Source organism: Antennarius striatus, chromosome 15 (genome assembly GCF_040054535.1).
Source record: "Antennarius striatus isolate MH-2024 chromosome 15, ASM4005453v1, whole genome shotgun sequence".
NCBI lineage: Eukaryota > Metazoa > Chordata > Actinopteri > Lophiiformes > Antennariidae > Antennarius > Antennarius striatus.
Genome location: NC_090790.1, coordinates 20,311,005 through 20,331,685, shown reverse-complemented (window position 1 = coordinate 20,331,685; position 20,681 = coordinate 20,311,005). Strand labels below are relative to the sequence as shown.

Sequence of the window (20,681 nt, the reverse complement as noted above, 5' to 3'; positions counted from 1 at the left end):
CGTCTCACCCGTGTCCCCCTTTCCTCACCCCTCACACCCCTCAGCATCGTAAAAACGCTTTCCTTCCCGTCCTCTGGTCTTCATCCCGACGCTCGAGGCCTCGGACGGGTCAGCGGCATCTTCATTCAACTTCACAGAACTTTCTCCAAACAGGAGACCAGTGCATTTCTATCGTCCAATCAGAGAAGCCCGTCTGAGTCGCAGAGGTAACCACGCAAACGGTGCATCCCGGATCCAGAAAGTCCTTTAAGTGCAGGAAACTGACGTCACAGATGATGTTCCCTCGCAGACGGGTCGATCGGGAGGCTTCCTCCCCCACTCACAGGAATGCGTGATGTATACAAGAGGATTGTGGGTAAAGTGGAGCGGAATCCTCCAGGGAGTCCTGATCAGGATGGCAGCAGGGAGTAAACAGGAATAGTCAAAATACACCATTTGTCATCCACACAGGAGAAGGAGGAGAAGAAGAAGCCGACGTGTCCCTCAGGAGACACTGGAGACAAAAACCAGAGAGGGAAGATTGCATTTGCTTCGTCTCAAAGACAGATTAAATTTAAAAGTTCCTCCTGGAGGAGAACCCGTCTCCCCGTGAAGGTGGAGGTGAACCAGAACCAGGAGAGCTCCTCGTCTACGGCCTTCGTTTGTTCCTTCATGCTAACGACGTGACGACAGAAAGGCTTTCCGTGTTTTTCTCCCTCATGTTTCTCTTCAAGGCCTTCAAGGACCTGGAGATGACACACGGTCCTGAGCGCCAGGTCATGTGTGCGTCTGATCATGTGACCGGAGATCAACACGCCATCTTTAAAGTCATCGTCCAGCCTCTCAGGAGACATTAATCCAACATGTGCTCATCAGTGAGAGCCTCTTCATCCTCCTCCTCCTCCTCCTCCTCCTCCTCCTCCTTCCAGGGCCTTCATCATCCTCTCTGAGCTGCTGACAGCCCCCTGGAGTTTCGCTCCATCCCACCCCGGGCCTGTATGGGGTCGCGACCCCTCGACTCTGTCAACACAGATCCAGAGTGTCGGTTTCATCCCGGTAGGTCTCCCTCAGACACACCGGGCAGTGACTCCTCCCCCAGTGGGCGGAGTCACGCGTTGCTCCTGAGCTCGTGACGACGACGGCCTACCACTTCCAGGAACGTGGGTCGTTCCCAGATGCTGGTGTCAGTTCATCTGGACAGGAAATGGAACGACGTCCAATCAGCTTCAGAAAAGGCTTCTTCAGGCTCCCATTTTGTCTTTGTGAATAAAATGACCTTTGACCTTTGGGTTCAGGAGGCAGACGATATACAGGAGACTTCCACCAGGATGATTTACAACGTGGAGGCAAAGTTCAGACAGTAGAAGAAGAAGATTTTTGAATAACTTTATTGAACCAATTTGTTCTCCGTCCCTCGGCTTCAGGTGACCCTCGGGGGGGGGGGCGGGGGTTGTTTCTGAATACCTGTCATAACTTTGGAGGTTAACGTTTAACAGATTTCATCTCGGGGGGGCTTTTCTGCATCTCCAGTGGCGATCATGATTTCAGGAGGCGGAGACAGGCCCAGATGCTCCGGTCTGGAGGGGCGGGGGGGAGGTGCCTGATCTCCTCAGGTGTACGCCGTGGTGGGAATATCATGTGTGTGAGTCTGACCCTGCGGTACCCCGCCCCCCACCCCCGGGGCAACCGGTTGATGATTGAGATCAGGAGGGCTGGACCTCTTCAACCGCAAATCCCACGTCTGGTGCAGACATGCCCCGCCCCCCTGGCCGCCAACGGTGAAGTCATCTGGTCGTCGTTAGCGGCCGGCGCCGAGGGGAACAGCGGCGTTTAGATCACCCGAGGTTCCTCCTCGCGTCGCCACGAGGTCATGTGATCGGCGTACGGTCGAGGTGTCACCACGCTAACGACGGAGGGTTCTGAGTAGCGTTCATGCTAAACATCGACTTTCAGATGCGTGTGTGTGTGCGAGCCTTACCGTGTGACACGTGTGTGTCTGCGCGGCGTGTAGAGCGTCTAGCAGCTGGCCTTCAGAACCTCTGGAGGGAACCCATTGTTCAGGACTTCCTGCAGAATCCGAGCAGAGCTCGGAGGAAAGGGAGGATCACACAAAAAAAGAACGTTTTCAGCTCTGCTTGGTGAATTCCGAGAAACCGCTGCGTGAACACGCACACGCGTGACGAAGACGTGAAGCTAAGAATCCAGTATTTTCACTGTTACACTGCAAACCAACTAAAGAATAACCTTAAAATGGTTCTAAAGCTCAGTGAGGAACACTTCCTGTCTCGGTTCCTCTCCGGGGGTTTTTTCCCGCCACTCGCTGCAATCACACGCGTGACGTGAACGCTGCTTGTTTTCACATGTCAGCGGTTTCATACTCTCACTCCAGACCTTCACATCTTATCAGGGAGTTTCAACAAGTCATTTTCTGCCTGAATCAAAACATTTTAGTGTCAGAGTGTTTGGGAGACGCGTCTGAAGACCTTACGTTAGCCTCTGAGCTAACGGCGACTGAAACGTCGCCTGAAGCTTCTGAAGGACTTTGTGCGCCGGTGAATCCTGGGTCAGCGGACTCTGAGGTGAATCCTGGGTCTGGGGACTCTGAGGTGATCCTGGGTCAGCGGACTCTGAGGTGAATCCTGGGTCAGCGGACTCTGAGGTGAATCCTGGGTCAGCGGACTCTGAGGTGAATCCAGTTTTCAGAGGGATTCTGGATCACGTTTTCACTGAGCTTTTGCAAAATGGGATTAAAGATGGTGAAAGATAAGAATAAATAACTGAACATCCTAGAAGTGACAGAATCTGGATCGGGATCTGGGTCAGGATCATAATTGGGATTGGGATCAGGATTTTGACTGTGATTGGGATCAGAATCTGGATCTTGATCTGGATTGGAATCAGGATCGGGATCAGGATCAGGATTGTGACTGTGATTGGGATCTGGACCTGGATCTGGACCTGGATCTGGATCAGGATCGGGATTTGGATTTGGATCTCGATCTAGATCAGGATCAGACTCGGGATTGGGATCAGGATTGGCATCAGGAGCAGGATCTGAATCGGAATCAGGACTGGGATCAGGATCTGCATTGGGATCCGGATCGGGATCTGGATCAGCATTGGGATCAGAATCGGGATCGGGACTGAGATCGGGATTGGGATCAGGATCGGAATCAGGATCGGCATCAGGATCAGGACCAGGATCAGGTTAGGGATCGAACCTGATCCGGATCGTTTGTCAAAATCAGTTCCTTGTCCGATGAGACTGGTTTTGACAAACAATTTGCGCTTGTTCACGATGACATCACGGCGGTACTTCCTGTCGGATGTCACGGGTTGTAGCTCGACCGTCGTTGGAGCACGTTGGAGACGTCTAGTTTTTTTTTGGAGGGGGGGGGTCTTCACATCCTCCTCCTCCAGCAGAGGGTTTCCTGTGTCGGCCTCACAGATACAGGAAATGACTCGCAGTCGGCGCCTCCTTCCTGAAGCGGACGCCGCGGCGTTGCTTTCAATGTGACGATGAAACGACATCAGCAGCAGTGAGTCAGCTTAACAAAGGCTGGTTGCAGAGTGTAAACACACCATCAGACCTATGGGAATGTGATGGGTGTCCCAGATACGGCACGCACTCCGGCCTCGGCTGTGAGGTCATTGTGATCTCTGGGTCATTCGTGCTCGGCGGCGTGGCGGCATGGCGGCGTGGCCTCGTCGTGGTGTTTATTATTCATGTCCCTGTGAACGGGGCGAAGGCGAAACACTTCCTGTAATTGTGCTGAGCCGGAGCAGATGTTGAAGCAGACATTATTTTGCAGCTATCAGCCTGATTGTGACTTATTGATCCCACCTGGCTGCCCTTGGACCTGCTGTCACACCGAACAGGAATCACACCTGGCTTCTGTTTCAATAAACGGCAAATTCCCCAATTATTTCTGCTTATTTTCCGATCTAGTTTCCTATTATTACAACAAGCTGCGAGGAAACCGATAGGATCTTTGTTCTGGACCGTCTACACACGACTGACTCTGCGTTTTCTCAGCCTGCCAGCGTTTCTCTGCGGCTTTAGAACATCACCAGCTATTAAAGCTAATTATATTTTCTCTGCCGTTAGCCGTTCGGAGACGAAGCGCCGATTGAGAGGGTCTGTAATTCACTTACCGCCGTAATGGTAAGTGAGTCCTCCACGTCTCTCTACGGGGGTGTTGTCTCAAACATGCGAGTGTGTTCTTGTGCGTTTACATCCAGGGGGCACCAAAGGTCAACCCTTTGCCCACTCCAGAGACAGGAAATGGCTCCAATATGGGCCTGAGCGTGGCCTCCTTCAGGACTCTGGGGAGTCATTCTGCCTCCTTGTCAGGACCAGAACTGCAGGATCAGTGAGAAACGTGCACTAAGTGAAAAATGCAGATGTTTTGTTCGGATCATTTGAAACTGTAGATCTCCACCAGGCTTCACTGGGACACGAAGGTTTATTGATGGAGTCCGTGGGGCAGCAGATGATGAGCCGAGACGGCAGGACGGATTTATGTCGAGTCCCACATTTACCTTTAGAAACATGGTTTTCCCTGGCTGGATGGAGGAGGTCTACTTATTTCATGCTTTAAAAATATCTGCAGTGGGACCTCGAGATACGAGTCGTCACTCTGTCCGTGCTTTTGTTGGACATGCGAGGAAAGAATCTGAGATACAAGCCGTGTTCGTTATTTTAAATTAAATGTTGTCTGACATACGAGTTCAGTCAGGGAATGGATTCAACTCGTGTCTCAGGTTCTTCTCTATTTGGAACCGTGTTTAGTCTGACAGGTTCCACGCGTCCACGATCCACAGTGACTTGACTGATTCCAGGCTTCGCTGTGATCCGTCTCTTCGGGCTGGACTGGGTTCAGATCTTCTACCTATATGGTCAGAGCAGCTGTCCGGCCGTGACGCTGTTTACACGAGGCATATTTCCGACTGTCTGGGGAATCATTTCTCCAGGGAATTTTTAAGGCCACACTTACTGAGAATAGAAGGCCGTGTTTGTTACTGGTGGTGTTACGACTTCTTTGGCAGAGAGGATTTGGGTTTACGTCTTTATAAAGGGACGCATTCAACACGTTTACCGACAGACTGAACGTCAGGAGAAGTGAATAGAAGCGCTGCAGTACTCCAGAAAAACTGATGCACTTAAGAATATTGAGTTTGTACTTCTACACTGTAATCTTTCAGAGAAAAATATTCTATTTTATATTGCACTAAATTCATTTTTTAGCTGAGTTACTGTAAAAATACAGGTTTTACATGCAAAACATAAGTTTATAAAGTGAGAGGGAATGTAAAATTAGCCAAGCTACAGTTTTAATCAAACATTGAGTACTTCATATTTGGAGTATTTTTAAGAATAAAATTAAATTCAAATGCCTCAGTCATGAGATTTCAATCATTTTAAATTAAATTCTAAATCGATTTGCTTTACCAAAAACTCAACTTTATATTGATGAGTTTTAATGAAGGCAGACACTGATGGAACAGATCTAAAAAATACAACATCCTGTTTATACAAGACAAGATGATCTTAAAATGAAGTGAGGTCTACTACCAGAGGAGACTGTGTTACTTCCATTCAGTAAAGCTTGATAAATGTCCGTTTGTTTTATTGATGAATCATCCATACTTCTGTTTTTAGAATGAGGTCATTCAACAGATTTTATGTCATCTAAAAGAAAAAACTTGACACAAGAGGAACCAAAGCCTCATTATATTGATTATACCTAAGCAACAGCCCCATGTTGGTTTGACCCTTAATAATGCGACACCTGACCATGACCCCCCTCCCAGAAAAAACTGGTGCCACATTATTATCATTACTAGTTTGACAGATATTCAAGACCTCAGATACACTCATTAAGACAAAACGCACAATTAAATGAATGTCTATCAACATAGTTTATGTCTATGATGTCATCTCTAAATTATCAGCCTGTTTAAAAATATTAACTTCTCTGGTCCTCATCCTATGAAATAAATCCTATAAAATCATTCCTTGTGTGGAATTTCTTGACTTTGCATGGATGCAGAATCTGGAGACAAACTCCTTCCTGGAAAAGACCTTTTATGCTTGTGCTACGTTTAAAGACCATGGGACAAATCATCCTCTTGCCACCTGAGCAGAAAGCACAGGTGTAGGTAATGAACAGCGATGGTAACTGGACTTCATTTAGTAGTGGCCTGTTTGTGGGCCAGGCTTTGTGCTCCCGACTTATTGTGTTTCTGTTCTAACAAAACAGATGCTAACTAAACCACCCTGTTGTTTCACACATTTGTGTGTTGCTCCCGTTTTTCTGCCCTACCTTGGCGACAGATCACCATGAAGCGACTCGGTGGAGTCTGTCCGACAGAAGGAGATAGAAGCAGTCAGGTCAAGTGGAGGGCAGAGCAGTTTAATTTGCTTCATCATCAAATGGACCTCTGCCAATAACAAAGTATTCCTGCTAACAGTGGGCAGCCGGAAACCCAGAGACGCTAACCATACAAAAAAATAGGAAAAAATAATGTAAAATGACAAATGAGCAATAATGAACAAGTTTGTCTCGCTATGGACTTTCTTTGACGTCTGTATTTAGGAAATGATTTATTTTATGGGGTTGTGATGTACCTTTCCTGATCCAGTCAAAGTGAAAAATGAAGATTATGTTCCTGCGCAACTTTATTAAAATCATCATTCAGTCATATCAAGTTTCAAGAACAGATGAGTTTGCAAAGAAGTGGAAGAATCCCAGAATACGTGTCGTTCATGTCCTGCTCACAGCCTGCCACCATGTGGAGACAGTCAGCAATGCATCTTTTCAATAATTAATAAAAAATGTATTGTGTGTATAATTAATTGAAAATATAAAATGTTAAGATTTGTCCCAACAATTGTTCTTGTGTTTTTCTTGGTCTGTTGTTATTGTGCAACTCTTGTATTTATGTATTTTTTGAGCAGATATATAGAATTTCCCTTAGAATTAAAAAGGGATTTATTTATATCAAACTGATATACAAATTTTAATATATTTCATGAACTACATTTTGAAAAACGTTTTCTTACTGGTTACCATATGGTTTGCTTTCAAAATTTTTTTAGATTAATAAAGCATATTTAATCAAAATTTCTAAAAGCATTGGCTAATTAAATGTAAATATGACATACGATTTGAACAACACACTCAAATCTGACGTTTTAAATTTATTTAATATACTCCATCTTTACAGTTTAAAATAATGTCCTCGAAGTCAACCCTTTTATATTCATCTATTTAATGTGATAAACTGCTGACTTTTGGGTCATCAAACGTCTCACTATGTTGATTGCGGTATTTCCGACGGCCCTGAAGGCCACGGGCGTGATGTGTTTACGTTGAGGTCGGCTCACATCTACGTCACTGCTGGCGCCACCATGTTGGATCAGGAAGTGGGCAGAGTCGACGTAGGAATACCGAGCCGAGTTTAACCTACGGCTGTTTTTTCCCCCACCGAAATCTGTTCCCCGTTTTCACCGATAATATTCCGGTTACATGCTGCGCGGCTTTCTGGCTGGTCGGGGTTGGCGCTTTTCTTCCGATTCGATCGTTCCACAGCACCGAACATGGCCTCTCTAACACACCGGACCGCGGGCCTCGTTCAGAGGCGGACAGAGGCCATCCGCACCGCCGCCGCCGAGAAGGAGAGGGAGTCCGGCGCGGAGGAAGACGAGCTGCGCCGCGCGGAGGAAGAGGACGACGACAAGGGCGACTCGAAGGAAACGCGGCTGACGCTGATGGAGGAAGTGCTGCTGCTGGGCCTCAAGGACCGGGAGGTGCGGGCTTGCCTTCGTCCGACAGCGAGGCTTCTCACCGCCGCGTCGGTTCAGCGACACTTTAACCAGCGTTCGCGTGACGTCACGAACAGTCAACTAAGTTAACGTTAACTAGTGCCCGGTTGAGTTGACGTGAATGTGACCCCGGTTTGACGTTTAGCCGATTAGCAGATGGTTGTGATTAGCCTCGGACGTGTCACGTCACTATTTATACCTCCGCTCTTATTTCTCCGTTTGCGTTCATTTCCGGCTGCGGGATTCCTTAAATATTTACTACCTGAACGCAACTAGTCAACAACAACCGACCTGTCTACGTCTGTCGCTGCGTCAACTGACGTTTTTTTTTTTTTTTTTTTTTTTTTACACCTCGACATCCTACCTGGCGAGCGACTGCGCTAGGAACACGTCAGCTGATGCTAAGCTAGCTGCCTCTTCTTCCAGGGCTACACGTCCTTCTGGAACGACTGCATCTCTTCCGGCCTCCGCGGCTGCATGTTGGTCGAACTGGCTCTGAGGGGGCGGCTGCAGCTGGAGGCCTGCGGCGTCCGGAGGAAAAGCCTGCTGTCGAGGAAGGTGAGCCGGTCACGTGGTCGCCTGCGCGGACAGGTGTTTCGCCCGCGCGACGCTCGACCGGACAGTTGGTCGTGTTTCCGGTTTAAAAGAGGACAATAGCCGGGAAAATAAGAAACAAACGGCGTCGGTGGTTGACCCTTCAAAATAAAATGCAAATCAGATGTGAGAAAGTTATGAAACAAACATTATTACTGTGTTCTCACAAAAATGCTCAATAAAAATGACCAAAAACGGCAAAGAAACAACAACAATAGTGATGAAGTATTTGGTGTTTTTGTGTAGAAAGTTTGTGAAAAAAACTAGTTATGAAACAGAAGCATGTGAGGCAGATTCTTCTGTATTTAACTATTATTTAACCAGACAAGTCATACAGAACAAAGTCTTATTTACAATGGAGGCTTGGCAGTTCTTACATAAGGTCAGCGTGTAACAAACTGCAAAATAAAGTTCCAGAATGTGGGGGGGGGGGACAACAATGATGAAGTAATGTTTGTGTATCAAAAGTTTTATGAAAAGAAAACATCGTAATGTTTGAGTTGTCCGTCAGAATTAAATTTAAAAAAAACAAAACTACTTTAGGTCACAGATTGTAAAGCAGATTGTGAGCTGTTTTGGATTCCTTCCCCGTTGGCTCTGTGCTCATCAGGAAGCGTTTCTTCTTCTGTTGTTTACTCATCAGTGATTCCTGTTCACACAGGATGTGAGTGACACGGGTGTTAACGCTGCCCCAGCTCAAACCGACTCGCTTCTGTTTGCTCAGGTGATCTGCAAGTCGGACGCCCCGACGGGCGACGTGCTGCTGGATGAGGCCTTGAAGCACATAAAGGATACCCAGCCTCTAGAGACCGTCCAGAGCTGGATAGAGCTGCTGAGCGGTTAGTGCATCCTGATGATGATGATGATGATGATGCCTCATACAGACCCCTCCCCCACTCTGCTGCTTCATTTCTTTGGTCTTATGTAAGGCAGTGTTTCCTTAAGGTTTGTTGATTCAGAGGGAGGACAGGCCGTTGGGGTTGGTTTGTGTGTGTGTGTGTGTGTGTGTGTATGGGTGTGAGTGCGATGGGGCGGGGCGATGTTAGCATCCTCCCTGTTTAGATGCAGCATGAATGAATTAGCCACACCCTCATTAGAAGTCTTCCATCAGTGGCGGCGACACCAAGACGCCGCTCTGAATTAAGCACACACATGTTAAGTCATTCACATGTTTCAATCTTTTCTTCCTGGGGAGGCCGGGGGTGGAGCTTTATCTGTACACCTTTATTGTCTTATGCTGGAATCGGCAGTACAAACGTTTAAGTCGTACGGAACTGTTAGGGATTCGAGTGTTAGCGTGACGTCAGCTGTGGATCTGAGCGTCTCGTGTGTTTCAGGAGAGACGTGGAATCCCCTGAAGCTGCATTACCAGCTGAGAAACGTCCGAGAACGTTTGGCCAAGAACCTGGTGGAGAAAGGAGTCCTCACCACAGAGAAGCAGAACTTCCTGCTGTTCGACATGACCACACATCCGCTCACCAACAGCAGCATTAAACAGGTGAGGCGTCCCCTCCCTCACGGATCAGGATGGAACCTGGCATCAGCGTGGGCTGTAGCAGAAGAAGTGGAGGTCTGTGGTTCAGAGGAACCGTTGCGTTCAGGCGCTGGGAGGGTGTGCCCAAATACTTTACTGGTACTGCTTGTTATGATCTTTAGAAACAGCCAAACAAAAGAATGGCTTCTTATCACCTAGTCAAATATCTTCTTCCGACCCAGATCATCATGACACAGAAAAATAGGAACGAAACAAAATGATTGACGAATTATTCCAGATGAAACAGGAAGTAGTGTTTGGTTACAACTTTTTCTGAAGGCTTCAGATGTTGATAAGTAATAAATTGGTTGTTGTGCTCTGATCCAGAGCTGCTGATCCGGTTGATTCTTTAGAGGCTTTGTTTCTGTTTCCAGAGGAATCCTTTTGTTCCTGTTAAATGTGGACCAGTTCTACCATTCAGTATGAAGTCATTAATGCCCTGACCCCACCCATCAATATTCGCTAACAGGCAGGTCTTGGTGGGGCTGTGTGAAGAACTATGTCTTCTCTCTCTTTTAAACTTACATCATGGTGAAGAATAAACGACACGTTTCCACAAAGAAATGATTGTTTTTAAGAAATTCAAGTGATTATCAGGTGAACATGAAGCCACTGTTAGCAGAGGGCTAGCATGAGAGACTTAGCACAGGTTCTTTAGCTGCAGGTGTGATCAGTGACGTCGCTCTGACCAGGTGTGGTAAAGGTGACGTGTGTGAACGGCTCCAGAGGCGATAGCAGCACAGAATTGAAAGTTCTTTGTCTCAGGTCGCGTTGGGTAGCTTGTTGGAGAACCAGGTCTTTCGGTATAAATTTAAATAAAATTTAAAACACAAATATGAAATCAAACAGTTTTATATGAAGGAAGAATATATTTGAAACTTAACAAATCATTTGGTGAGTTACTTTTAATAATTACTAAATGGTGGTTTTTCTGACTCGCCGTGTCCTCGCCCGCAGCGCCTCGTCAAGAAGGTCCAGGACTCGGTTCTGGAGAAGTGGGTGAACGACCCCCACCGCATGGACAAGCGGGTTCTCGCCCTGATCCTCCTGGCCCACTCGTCCGACGTCCTGGAGAACGCCTTTGCCCCCCTCCAGGACGAGCAGTACGACCTGGGAATGAAGCGGGTCCACGCCCTGCTGGAGCTGGAGCCGGAGAAGGAGAGCGCCAAGCCCAGCGCCAACGAACTCATGTGGGCCGTGGTGGCGGCGTTCACCAAATGAGGACCCCCCCCACCCTGACTGGAGGGACTGAGGATCTGGCGACGGTCGGCGTTATTTAATTGCTTGAAGGACTTCACTTTAATGAGACAATCTGTTTTGGTTGGGGAGCCTGTTTGTACATCTCTTCCGGATGACATGTTGGTGGTAGTCCATATTAACCCAGTGCGATCTGATTGGTGGTGGGCTTCGCCAGGTAACGTTTGATTGGTTGGAACGGCCTCTACGTGAACAAAGACTTCTCAGCGCGGTCGGGTAACGGATCTGCTGCGTTGGGCCGGACATTCTTGTAAACATCAACACTAGGAAGCGAGGGGCTGCCGCTGATGACATCACAGAACAGCGGTGGGCGGGGCGGGGGGGGGGCAGTAATCATGGTGCAGATGAAGATTATGACCAAGTTTCCCTCAATGGTAAGTTAAAAAAATTCTGTTTCTGAAGGTCAGGAGCAGATCCTGGTCTTGTCTCCACACTTTCCCCCTCGGGTTTATGCAAGGTGGCGGCTAGCGATGGCTGGCGGCGCCCCTCGCCCCTCCCTCACACAGCTCACCTGTCCGATCCCCACCTGGGACAACGTGCTAAGGGTTACCGTCAGACTACCTGAATGTTTTAGCGATTCACCACGTCTCCCTGTCAGGTTCTCTCTCCTCTCCTCTCCTCGCGTTTGGAGGAGGAATCAGAACGCGTTCAAAGCGCTTCATCTCCTTGTGGTAACCAGCTCCTCATGAAGAATTAAGCGAAGTCTAGCAAAAACACACTTTCTTTTCTTAGTTTGCCGTTTTGTGTTTTTTTTTATGGGTCCATTTTGTGTTCATAGATTGCGACTAGTCTTCCATTTCTGTTTATGTTGCTAATCGATGCTTAGCGTAGCCTGCCGTTCATTTATCAACTATTTTGCACAGTCAGTAACCCCGTAGTTAGAATCTTATTTATAGAGGTTTTCTTCTGTTGAGTAACGCATTTGTAAAATAGGATATTTAAATTTATCAACCATAGCGACCTTTGCTCACAAAATGAAAATATTCCCACTTATTTTTCTACCGCTGTCGGATCTGAGAGCTGAAATCATTCCTCTGGGCGTTTAAGTTTTCTGTTGATTTACGGTCTTTTAACGGTGTGAGTTGTGACGATGCAGGAAAGGTGAACAGCCATCAGACGTGTTCTGGTATGGATGGCAGCCCGAACACGACCCCCCCCCCACACACACACACACATACACATACACACACATGCTGTCAGCCCAGCAGACGTCGGTTCATCCAAATGAAACACGTTCTTCACTTCGTTACCCTCGTAGATTACTGGTGTTCTATTTGTTCTAATGAGGGTTGATCAAATTTCCCTTTAAGATGCTCATCGATGGTTCCAGAAACCCCTTTATCACCTCAGCATGTTTCCTGAACACTTCTTTGCACCAAAGAGATGAATCGTGAACATAAGGGACACGTTCTGCAGATCCCAGCTCCACCAGGAGGAGGTGAGGCGATGCTTTGTGTGATTCGGGTGAACCGACCCTTTAGTTGTCCCCTTTGTGTCATTAGAGATTTTATCTGAAGCGTTCCTGCGGGCTGACGAGGGGAGGGTTACCTGGACCCCCAGATAAATAAATCCCTGTTCAAGACTGAAACTGCAACGGATGAAAAACCGGTAGGTCTGGGGAACGGTTTGGATGTGAAAGTCGTGGTTGTGGATTCATTCTGGTGCCGCTTGTCATCCTGTCGTCTTCTGGCGTCCGTCATCGGTTCTGTGTGTTCCCTACCTGCATCATACCGACAGGTATGATGAAGTGTTAATCCGTTTACAGCTGACAGGCCGTGCATGCTATGGGTGGAGGGCCGGGGTACTTGTGGACGTAGCCACCGAGAAAAGGCTTGTACGTAATTATTAGTCATTTTATGTGTACGATCTAATGGAGCTCAATGAAAGGGATCTTCTCTGCTATCCTGTATAATTCTGTATGCTTTTGTATTACAACACAAAATAAAGTAAGGATCCTTTTAAGTGCCTGAATTTAGCACTGTTTTGCTGATGTCATTTCTTTTTTTATCATTGGCCGACCTGTTGGACTCGTTCAGCCGCCCTGTGAATGAAAGTAGCTCCACCTGGTGAACGTTTAGCAGGTGTTCTGGTCTGGTAAAAAAGCCTTAATCCTATAATATAAAAAAAACAAAAAACATTTTTATCAAACAATATACTTTTATTTGAACCTTAAATAATAAAAATCAGGTGTAGCATCTGTACATCACGTGATCGGGTGATTTCTTTGTTAAATATAATAAATATACAAACAACAGCTTTTATCAGCACGTCATGATGATCACAAATACATTTTAACAGAATATTAGTTGTAAATGTGACGTCACAGGCTGTAGCGTGGATAAACGCATCCACGTTGCCGTCAGCGCCCTCCAGGCCGGTTCGGTTCCCGCTCCCCCCCACAGAGCGCCCCCCATCCAGGGTTCGTCCTGTAGGAGCTCCAGGTTGGAATTTGACGCGAAGGGTCACTATCACACCCAGGGAGGGGTCCAAACCCACGACCATCCAGGTTGTGGGTTTCCTCCGAAGAAAAGCCGGTTTTCACCAAGAAATCCCGTGTCTCCATCCGCGGTGACGTCACGTCATTTGATCTTCGTGACGTTCTTGTAGTTTCTGGTCAGTATTTCTATCAGCTTGTGTTTCCAGTGAAGTCTGTCTCCAATGTGACGCAGTTCACGGGCGCACACATCCACGGTGACAGCGAGACCTGTGGGAAGGAACGGGTCAGGATCAATACTGTGGCACAAATCAATAATCAATAATCGATAGAGTGATTGCAGACACTTACGGGTGTCCATCGTCTGAGACATGAAGGGCTTCTCTCCAGCTTCTCTTCTTCCTCGGTTGTTGTTACTGTCGCGTCTCGACAAGAAGGAACAGATCAGATCTGATGACGGCATCCCGGCTTAAATACAACTGATGACGTCAGAGGGAATCCCCGCCAGTCCACGCAAACCACGCCCAGTGAGAGGACGTGTTTACTAGAAAACTCAAGTCTTATGTGAAATGAGCTTCCACGTCTCCGTTTTATTCATCATCAGCGTGATCACGTGACGTGACGGGAAAACAGCTGATCCATCCAATGAGGAAGCAGGTGATGTGATGCAACATGTGAGCGTGTCCAATTGAAGAAGGAAGAGTAGAAGACATTCACACTTATATAATGTCCCCATAAATGTTTAGTGCTAATCAGAGTGAAGACAACAACAGAGGAACAACATGTTGTTTACGCAAAACACACACAAAGACCTGAACACATGATCAGAACATGTGAGCAATACAATATGTTGGACATGTGATCAATAGAACATGTTGGACATGTAATCAATAGAACATGTTGGACATGTGATCAATAGAACATGTTGGACATTTGATCAGAACATGTTATACATGTGATCAGTGGAACATGTTGGACATGTGATCAACTGAACATGTTGGACATGTGATCAATAGAACATGTTGGACATTTGATCAGAACATGTTATACATGTGATCAGTGGAACATGTTGGACATGTGATCAACTGAACATGTTGGAAATGTGATCAGAACATGTTATACATGTGATCAGAGCATGTTATAAATGTGATCAGTAGAACATGTTGGGAACATGTTGGACATGTGATCAATAGAACATGTTTTACATGTGATTGCAACATGTTGGACATGTGATCAGAACATGTTATACATGTGATCAGTAGAACATGTTGGACATGTGATCAGAACATGTGGTCCTGGACGTGTTCAGGCATGTCTCGTTTCCTCTGCAAACACCAGGAGCCTGATGGGTCAGGTGACCCGGGGCGGTAGCGTTAGCGACATTAGCATAGTTAAATTATAATGGATGTATCACAGTAAATAGAGTCTTCAGGCAGACAGTGTGACCGGTGACATAAGATGTTCCGTCCTGTCGCTCTGCTCTTCTGACCACACCCCGAAGGGGGAAGGGACTTCACTTCAGGTGTATTATGAACATGCTTATCAGGTAACAGGTCAACACAACATTCACAGGTGTCAACAGCTTGTGTTGTTGTTCCATAATGACCTGTACAAGACGTCTCTGGTAGCTAAAGAACACATCTATCAGCGTGTGTGTGTATGTGTGTTTGTGTGTGTGTGTCTGCGTGTGTACCTCATGGGGAAAGGATAAACAAGTGATAAAACGTAACAGCTGATTGAAGACAGAGTAATCTGAAACCGTCTTCACACAACACCTTCAGTCGGCTCAGGTGTTCAAATGATCAAAATATAAACATTTCATGGTTCAGTTTAACTTCAGTGCCGTTCAGTGCAAACAGTTAAAGTTGAATAAAGAACACTGATCAAGAGACTGTTTTACTGCTGACTCCTAACAGCCAGTTTGATTGTTTACTGTAGCTGTTCTGCTGATATTTCATGTTATATACAGTATTTCATTATTTTTATATGACGTTATTTGTCTCCAGCAAGTGTTTTGTTAATTTTAATTACAATTGCAGTATTGTGTTGTTGTGTTATATGATGAACATCATGTACCTGCCTTCATCAACCACCAGGTGGCGGCACCGTTAGACAGACAGACTTTAATCAACTGTGTCGGTAATGCTAATCAATTTATTAATTAATTTGTTATTTTTATTTTTTCATAATGATAAACATAATATGCATAACTTTAAAATGAGTTTACTGTCCCTTTAATTGAATACAGTCTAATATAAATTAAAAACAAAAAGCCTCACGTCATCAAAACGGGACTCCAGCGGCACATGCAGACAATCCTGACGTCACGACAGACTGGTGATTCTCACAGGGGTCCTGTTTGAAGTCAGTGCGCATGCGCCAGTCTTCCCGGCGCGCGCCAGGCGCGTGCCCGGCTGGCTGTGTCACTGGTCGGAGAGGAGCGTCCAGAGGGAGCAGCTCCGGTCATGAAGAAGCACTTCAGAGACTTCTTCTGGGTTTGACTTTAACTTAACGGGTTATCTTTTTATAAAGTTTTGATTGGGATTTATTTATTTATTTATTTATTTATTTTATGGAGTTCGACTTAAATTTAACGGCTTATTTTATGGAGCTTATCAGTCTTTAAATCTTTGAAAGGATGTGTTTTGCTAACTTTTTGTTAGCTTCTGTTCGAGGTGATCGATGAGGGGTCAGGAAGTAATCAATAGTTTATATAATCACCATATTAACATAGTCAGTTAAAAGTTTTAAACTTAAATATCATTTGTTTGTGATATTTATCACACCAACCATTCCATTGAGCTGATAAATTACTGTTTAATGGTAGATTAAATTAATATTTGCTTGGAAAAAATGAAAACAAACATGTTTATTTATTTCTAGCAGAAAGGGTTTGTTGATAACGCTTGTCATAGTATTTGGAGTCTTTTAAATTTATTAGATATTAAATTTTGGCACACATATCACATTAAATAAGAGTAGATGATCAGAATTGGCCATCAGGTCATTGTTATAACACGTGTTAATAAATGTAATATTTTCTGTGATAAACAAGAACATTTAATGTGGACATAGGATAAATTCTGTGCTGTAAATGTATACATTTCTGGGAGGTCGGGGGGCAGATCATTTGCACAAGTAAATCAAATTTTTTAATAAGTCTTTATTGTGGTAGACAGTAAAGTGGTGACATCAGCGGCTCGTGGTGATTACAGCCCGTGAGCATCAGCTCACCTTAATTATGGAGATGCGCGGTTCAAAACATCCATTTACACGGCGTGTCTGTTACCGTGGCGTTATTGTGTTTACGTCTGAGGAAACTTCAGACTGGAGCAGGTTTGGGCAGAGCAGCAGAGACGGGTGTCGGTTCCAGGAAACGTGTCTGAGGTTTGGTATGGCTGCTGAATTCTGTTTCTATCATCTCCAGAACTCTGACCTGACCTCCACCGCCGGCTACGACGCCATCGTCCAGTATCTGAACGATGGCAGGAGGACCTGCAAGGAGGTGGAGGAGTTCATGAAAGCCAGGTAACCCCGGGGTTTAAAGCATCCACAGCTCCAGTCCGTCTCAGGGTGGACAAATGGAGCACTCCTGGAACAAACGTCGCTCTGTGAAGCTTCGCTCCAGGTCCACCCAGGCCGCATGTTTCAAATCTGATTTCCTGCTTCCCCTTTTAATTAGTTTCACATCCCGTCAGTGACGACTGCTCACAGCGCTGTTTAACCATGATGGCCCGGTTCTGTTCATTTATCCAACAACCTGTTCTTTTGTGGGATGGATGAACGTTTTTCTGATGGTTTCTGTCAGGGCGTCGGTGGAAGAGAGATACGCCAAAGACCTGCTGAGCTTGTCCCGGAAGGTGTGTGGACACAACGAGACGAAGTAAGAGCCGTCGGCATCGCTGGATTATCGGGTTTAATCCTAACTCGGAGCTAATGGGTTTAGTTTAGTTTATATGGGTTAAAGGAAGTTCAGACAGGTGTGACTCGTTCTGATTTAATAAATGGGTGGCAGTGGAGGAAGAGACAGAATATTATTGAACTATAAAGTCATGAAGGTTTGCTGTGGTGTTTATTTAAGGAATAAAATCATCAGGATGTCCAGAGAAAAGCGAAATGAAGAATTTCACATCGTCCCTTTTATTCCATCAATCCATCTTCCACTGCTTATCCGTAGTCGGGTTTTTATTCCCTCCATGTTTATTCCAGAATGATGTAAACTCCTATTTAATTGCATATTACATGGGATTAAATGTAATTATGAGATCCAACCAAACAAAAACAACTGAAGCTGATTTTAAGGAATGTTCTAGGTATAAAACTGGTGTTTAATTCTGTAATCTTGTCTTTCAGCACATTAAAAAAATCCCTGGACGTGTTCAAATTACGTGAGTGCTTGACATTTCTGACTGTAATTATGCCGCTCACATTATTTACCGTCTGTCTTGGTTTGGCTGGCGTGTAATCCGTGTTTTTTCCCTCGCAGAGACGGAACATGTGAGTCTGTCACATTTACAGCTGGCGCGTTGCATGAGGGAGGAGGCCAAGAAGCTGGAGGAGTTCAGGGAGAAGCAGAAGGAAGCCAGGAGAAAGGTTGGCGGCCCGTCAGCGCAGAGGCACGGGCGCCAAGGCACAGGCGCCGGCGTGCGGCACGTGCTAATCTGTTCACTACCACCTTCTAGGTGGAGCAGCAGATGGAAGCTCTTCACAAGCAGAAGTCTTCACAGGTCAAGAGAACCATGGAGGTAGGAGAACCGTGCTCCTGACTTCATCTGCTCTGATGTCAGTCAGTCACACGATTTCCTGGTGTCGTCTCCAGGCGAAGAAGACGTATGAGCAGAAGGTTCGAGAAAAGGAGGAAGCGGATCAGAAAGTGATCCGAAACACCAGCAGCACCAAGAATACAGAGAGGGTACCAGAAACAACTTCTTCTTCTTCTTCTTCTTCTCCTCCTCTGATCGTCAGCTCACAGATCAGTCGGGCGAAGCTGAAACCTCCTCATCTTCATCACTTTCTTTCAGCTCCACGCCAAAGCACAGCAGGCCACACAGAACGCAGAGGAAGCAGGTGTGTTTGCTGATCAGGTACACACACACACACACACACACACACACACACACACACACACACACACACACACACACACACACACACACACACAAAATGCCATGACCCATGACTTCTATCAAACCTTATCTGTTATCCACACTACCTTTTTTCTGTTTAGTTTTGTGTCATGTGACCAAAGTTAATGGATTTAACAGCGATCACCATGGCGACCAGAGGAATCCTCTTTCCTGTGGACTTTTACTCTAGAAGCATCTCATCTGTGGTTTTAGACAATCCTCACCCTGTCATTAGAAAACCGCCTAGAGAATGTGTTCGCCTGGAGGATGGATGGATGGATGGATGGATGGATGGATGGATGATGGATGGATGGATGGATGGATGGATGGATGGATGGATGGTTGGTGGAGTGATTGCTGACCCGTGCTGCTGTGTGTTGGCCCTGCAGACCGGTGGTATCACCAGAGCGTGTCCATCCTGGGGCGGACCAGGGAGGAGTGGCTGAGGGAACACATGACGACCTGCGAGGTGAGGCTCGGCGCGACGTCCGGACGTGACGCTCGTCGCTCCAACCAGCTGATCGGACGCGATTTCCCACGCAGACGTTTGAGAAACAGGCGACGGATCGGATCGACTTCCTGAGGAACGCCATCTGGACTCACCTCAACCAGCTCTCCCAGCAGTGTGTGACCAGTGACGAGGTTAGCACGTTAGCATCCAGGCTGTGTTACGCATGAGAGTCGTGTGGTAGCATTAGCATTTGTGCTAACTGCTCTAATTTACCTGTTTTCAGCGGAGAAGCTCCTAAAGCTGCTGTAAAGATGAGCTCATGTGACCTTTGGTCTTGTTTTTACTCTCTCTCTTTGTGAGTGTGTGTGTGTTTGTGTGTATGTGTGTGTGTGTGTGTGTGTTTGTGTGTATGTGTGTGTATGTGTGTGTGTTCACAGCTGTATGAGGAAGTGAGAAAGTCGCTGGAACAGTGTGACGTCCAGGAAGATATCGAACACTTTATAACCCTCAAAAACACCGGCGACCGACCACCAGGTATGAAAACAGGAACCGTCCACCTCAGAACCGAATCATTAAGGATTAACCAGCGTGTGTGTGTGTCAAGGACACACACACGGGAAGCACTTTAACACATGACACACTCACACACACACACACATGCACCGTGGATCAGAGATCAGTGTGTCAGCAGTGTCGGTCTTTCTCTACATCAGCCCCCGTGGCGTATGAGAAACTCTCCAGTGGCCAGAGGTCTCGAGCGGTGGCCCCGCCCCCTAGGCTACCTCCACCAATCACCAGGTAAAGAACAGACACGCCCTCTGCCGATGCTTCACTCCAGTCACAAAGCGTTTCCTTCCCGTTGATGTTGTGTGTTTTCAGCAGGCGTCCGGCGTCGCCCCCGATGACCAGCAGCGGGGGTACGTGTCCTCAGCATCCACGCTAGCTTAGCATTTTGTTTCTTATGTTCCTAACAGATTAAATATGTGATCCTACAGAACCCTCAGCGCCGCAGGACGCCGCCTACAGCGTGATCCACTTCTGACAGATCCCACATGCCGTCCAATCAAGTCAGACTCTTTAACATAAATGATGTCATCAGCCACAGGATTATTTCTTAAATTATGTTCATGAAATTATTCTACGGTCTGTGTGTCTCTGCCTGAACTCTAGAACTGTCTCCATTTAGTCCTGTTAATCAGAAATAAACTGTGATAATTGGTTAGGGCACAGTAATCCAACAGCCAATCAGAAGAACGCTAGGGCGGGTCATGTGGGTGTGGTCGCTCTCATAAAGAAAAGGTTTTTGTAGCTCCCGTGTCTCATATTTGACATGTTTATGTGAGTAAACAAAAATCAACACTTATTTATTACACGTAAACGTGATAATTTGGATTTGAAACTTTGAATGACTTCACCTGTAAAGACTGTTGTTGACTTTATAACAATAAAACCACAGACAAGTGAAGTTTCTTTAAAAA

General features: G+C 46.3%; 3 protein-coding genes across 5 annotated transcripts in view; 2 read left to right on the top strand and 1 right to left on the bottom strand.

The window, feature by feature from the left end:
- Nucleotides 1–8,308, bottom strand: part of itga1 (integrin, alpha 1) — a 39,012-nt gene extending 30,704 nt beyond the window's left edge. Inside the window, exons 1-2 of the mRNA XM_068334574.1 lie at nucleotides 8,172–8,308; nucleotides 1,958–4,341 (exon numbers count right to left, since the gene is read on the bottom strand). The gene's annotated coding sequence lies outside the window, so the exon portion shown is untranslated. The remainder of the gene's footprint in view (nucleotides 1–1,957; nucleotides 4,342–8,171) is intronic.
- LOC137608311 (Golgi phosphoprotein 3-like) lies at nucleotides 7,301–13,167 on the top strand. Its single transcript, XM_068334584.1, has 5 exons — nucleotides 7,301–7,792; nucleotides 8,234–8,365; nucleotides 9,126–9,240; nucleotides 9,739–9,899; nucleotides 10,893–13,167. Exons 1-5 carry the CDS (start codon nucleotides 7,583–7,585, stop codon nucleotides 11,154–11,156), a joined length of 882 nt encoding a protein of 293 aa, XP_068190685.1. The 5' UTR covers nucleotides 7,301–7,582; the 3' UTR covers nucleotides 11,157–13,167.
- Nucleotides 13,168–16,029: 2,862 nt separating this feature from the next.
- On the top strand, nucleotides 16,030–20,649 carry pstpip2 (proline-serine-threonine phosphatase interacting protein 2). Of its 3 annotated transcripts, XM_068334583.1 has the most exons (14): nucleotides 16,030–16,121; nucleotides 17,054–17,154; nucleotides 17,435–17,509; nucleotides 17,980–18,014; nucleotides 18,113–18,219; nucleotides 18,309–18,371; nucleotides 18,446–18,538; nucleotides 18,648–18,693; nucleotides 19,142–19,221; nucleotides 19,296–19,394; nucleotides 19,641–19,737; nucleotides 19,917–20,001; nucleotides 20,083–20,120; nucleotides 20,199–20,649. In XM_068334583.1, exons 1-14 carry the CDS (start codon nucleotides 16,092–16,094, stop codon nucleotides 20,243–20,245), a joined length of 996 nt encoding a protein of 331 aa, XP_068190684.1. In that variant the 5' UTR covers nucleotides 16,030–16,091; the 3' UTR covers nucleotides 20,246–20,649. The 3 variants fall into 3 exon arrangements, with proteins under 3 accessions (XP_068190684.1, XP_068190682.1, XP_068190683.1); XM_068334581.1 differs by lacking the exon at nucleotides 16,030–16,121 and having other exon boundaries at nucleotides 16,165–17,154; nucleotides 20,199–20,648; XM_068334582.1 differs by lacking the exon at nucleotides 16,030–16,121 and having other exon boundaries at nucleotides 16,165–17,154; nucleotides 20,086–20,120; nucleotides 20,199–20,644.
- Nucleotides 20,650–20,681: the final 32 nt, after the last annotated feature.

What these genes read in the sequence shown, in the direction of transcription:
- LOC137608311 (XM_068334584.1), top strand. Translation starts at nt 7,583, where the DNA reads ATGGCCTCTCTAACACACCGGACCGCGGGCCTCGTTCAGAGGCGGACA. An exon ending in AAAGCCTGCTGTCGAGGAAG is followed by an intron (nt 8,366 to 9,125) that starts GTGAGCCGGTCA and finishes CTGTTTGCTCAG; the next exon opens with GTGATCTGCAAGTCGGACGC. An exon ending in CCAACAGCAGCATTAAACAG is followed by an intron (nt 9,900 to 10,892) that starts GTGAGGCGTCCC and finishes CCTCGCCCGCAG; the next exon opens with CGCCTCGTCAAGAAGGTCCA.
- pstpip2 (XM_068334581.1), top strand. Translation starts at nt 16,868, where the DNA reads ATGGAGATGCGCGGTTCAAAACATCCATTTACACGGCGTGTCTGTTAC. An exon ending in TGTGGACACAACGAGACGAA is followed by an intron (nt 17,510 to 17,979) that starts GTAAGAGCCGTC and finishes CTTGTCTTTCAG; the next exon opens with CACATTAAAAAAATCCCTGG. An exon ending in AGGTCAAGAGAACCATGGAG is followed by an intron (nt 18,372 to 18,445) that starts GTAGGAGAACCG and finishes TGTCGTCTCCAG; the next exon opens with GCGAAGAAGACGTATGAGCA.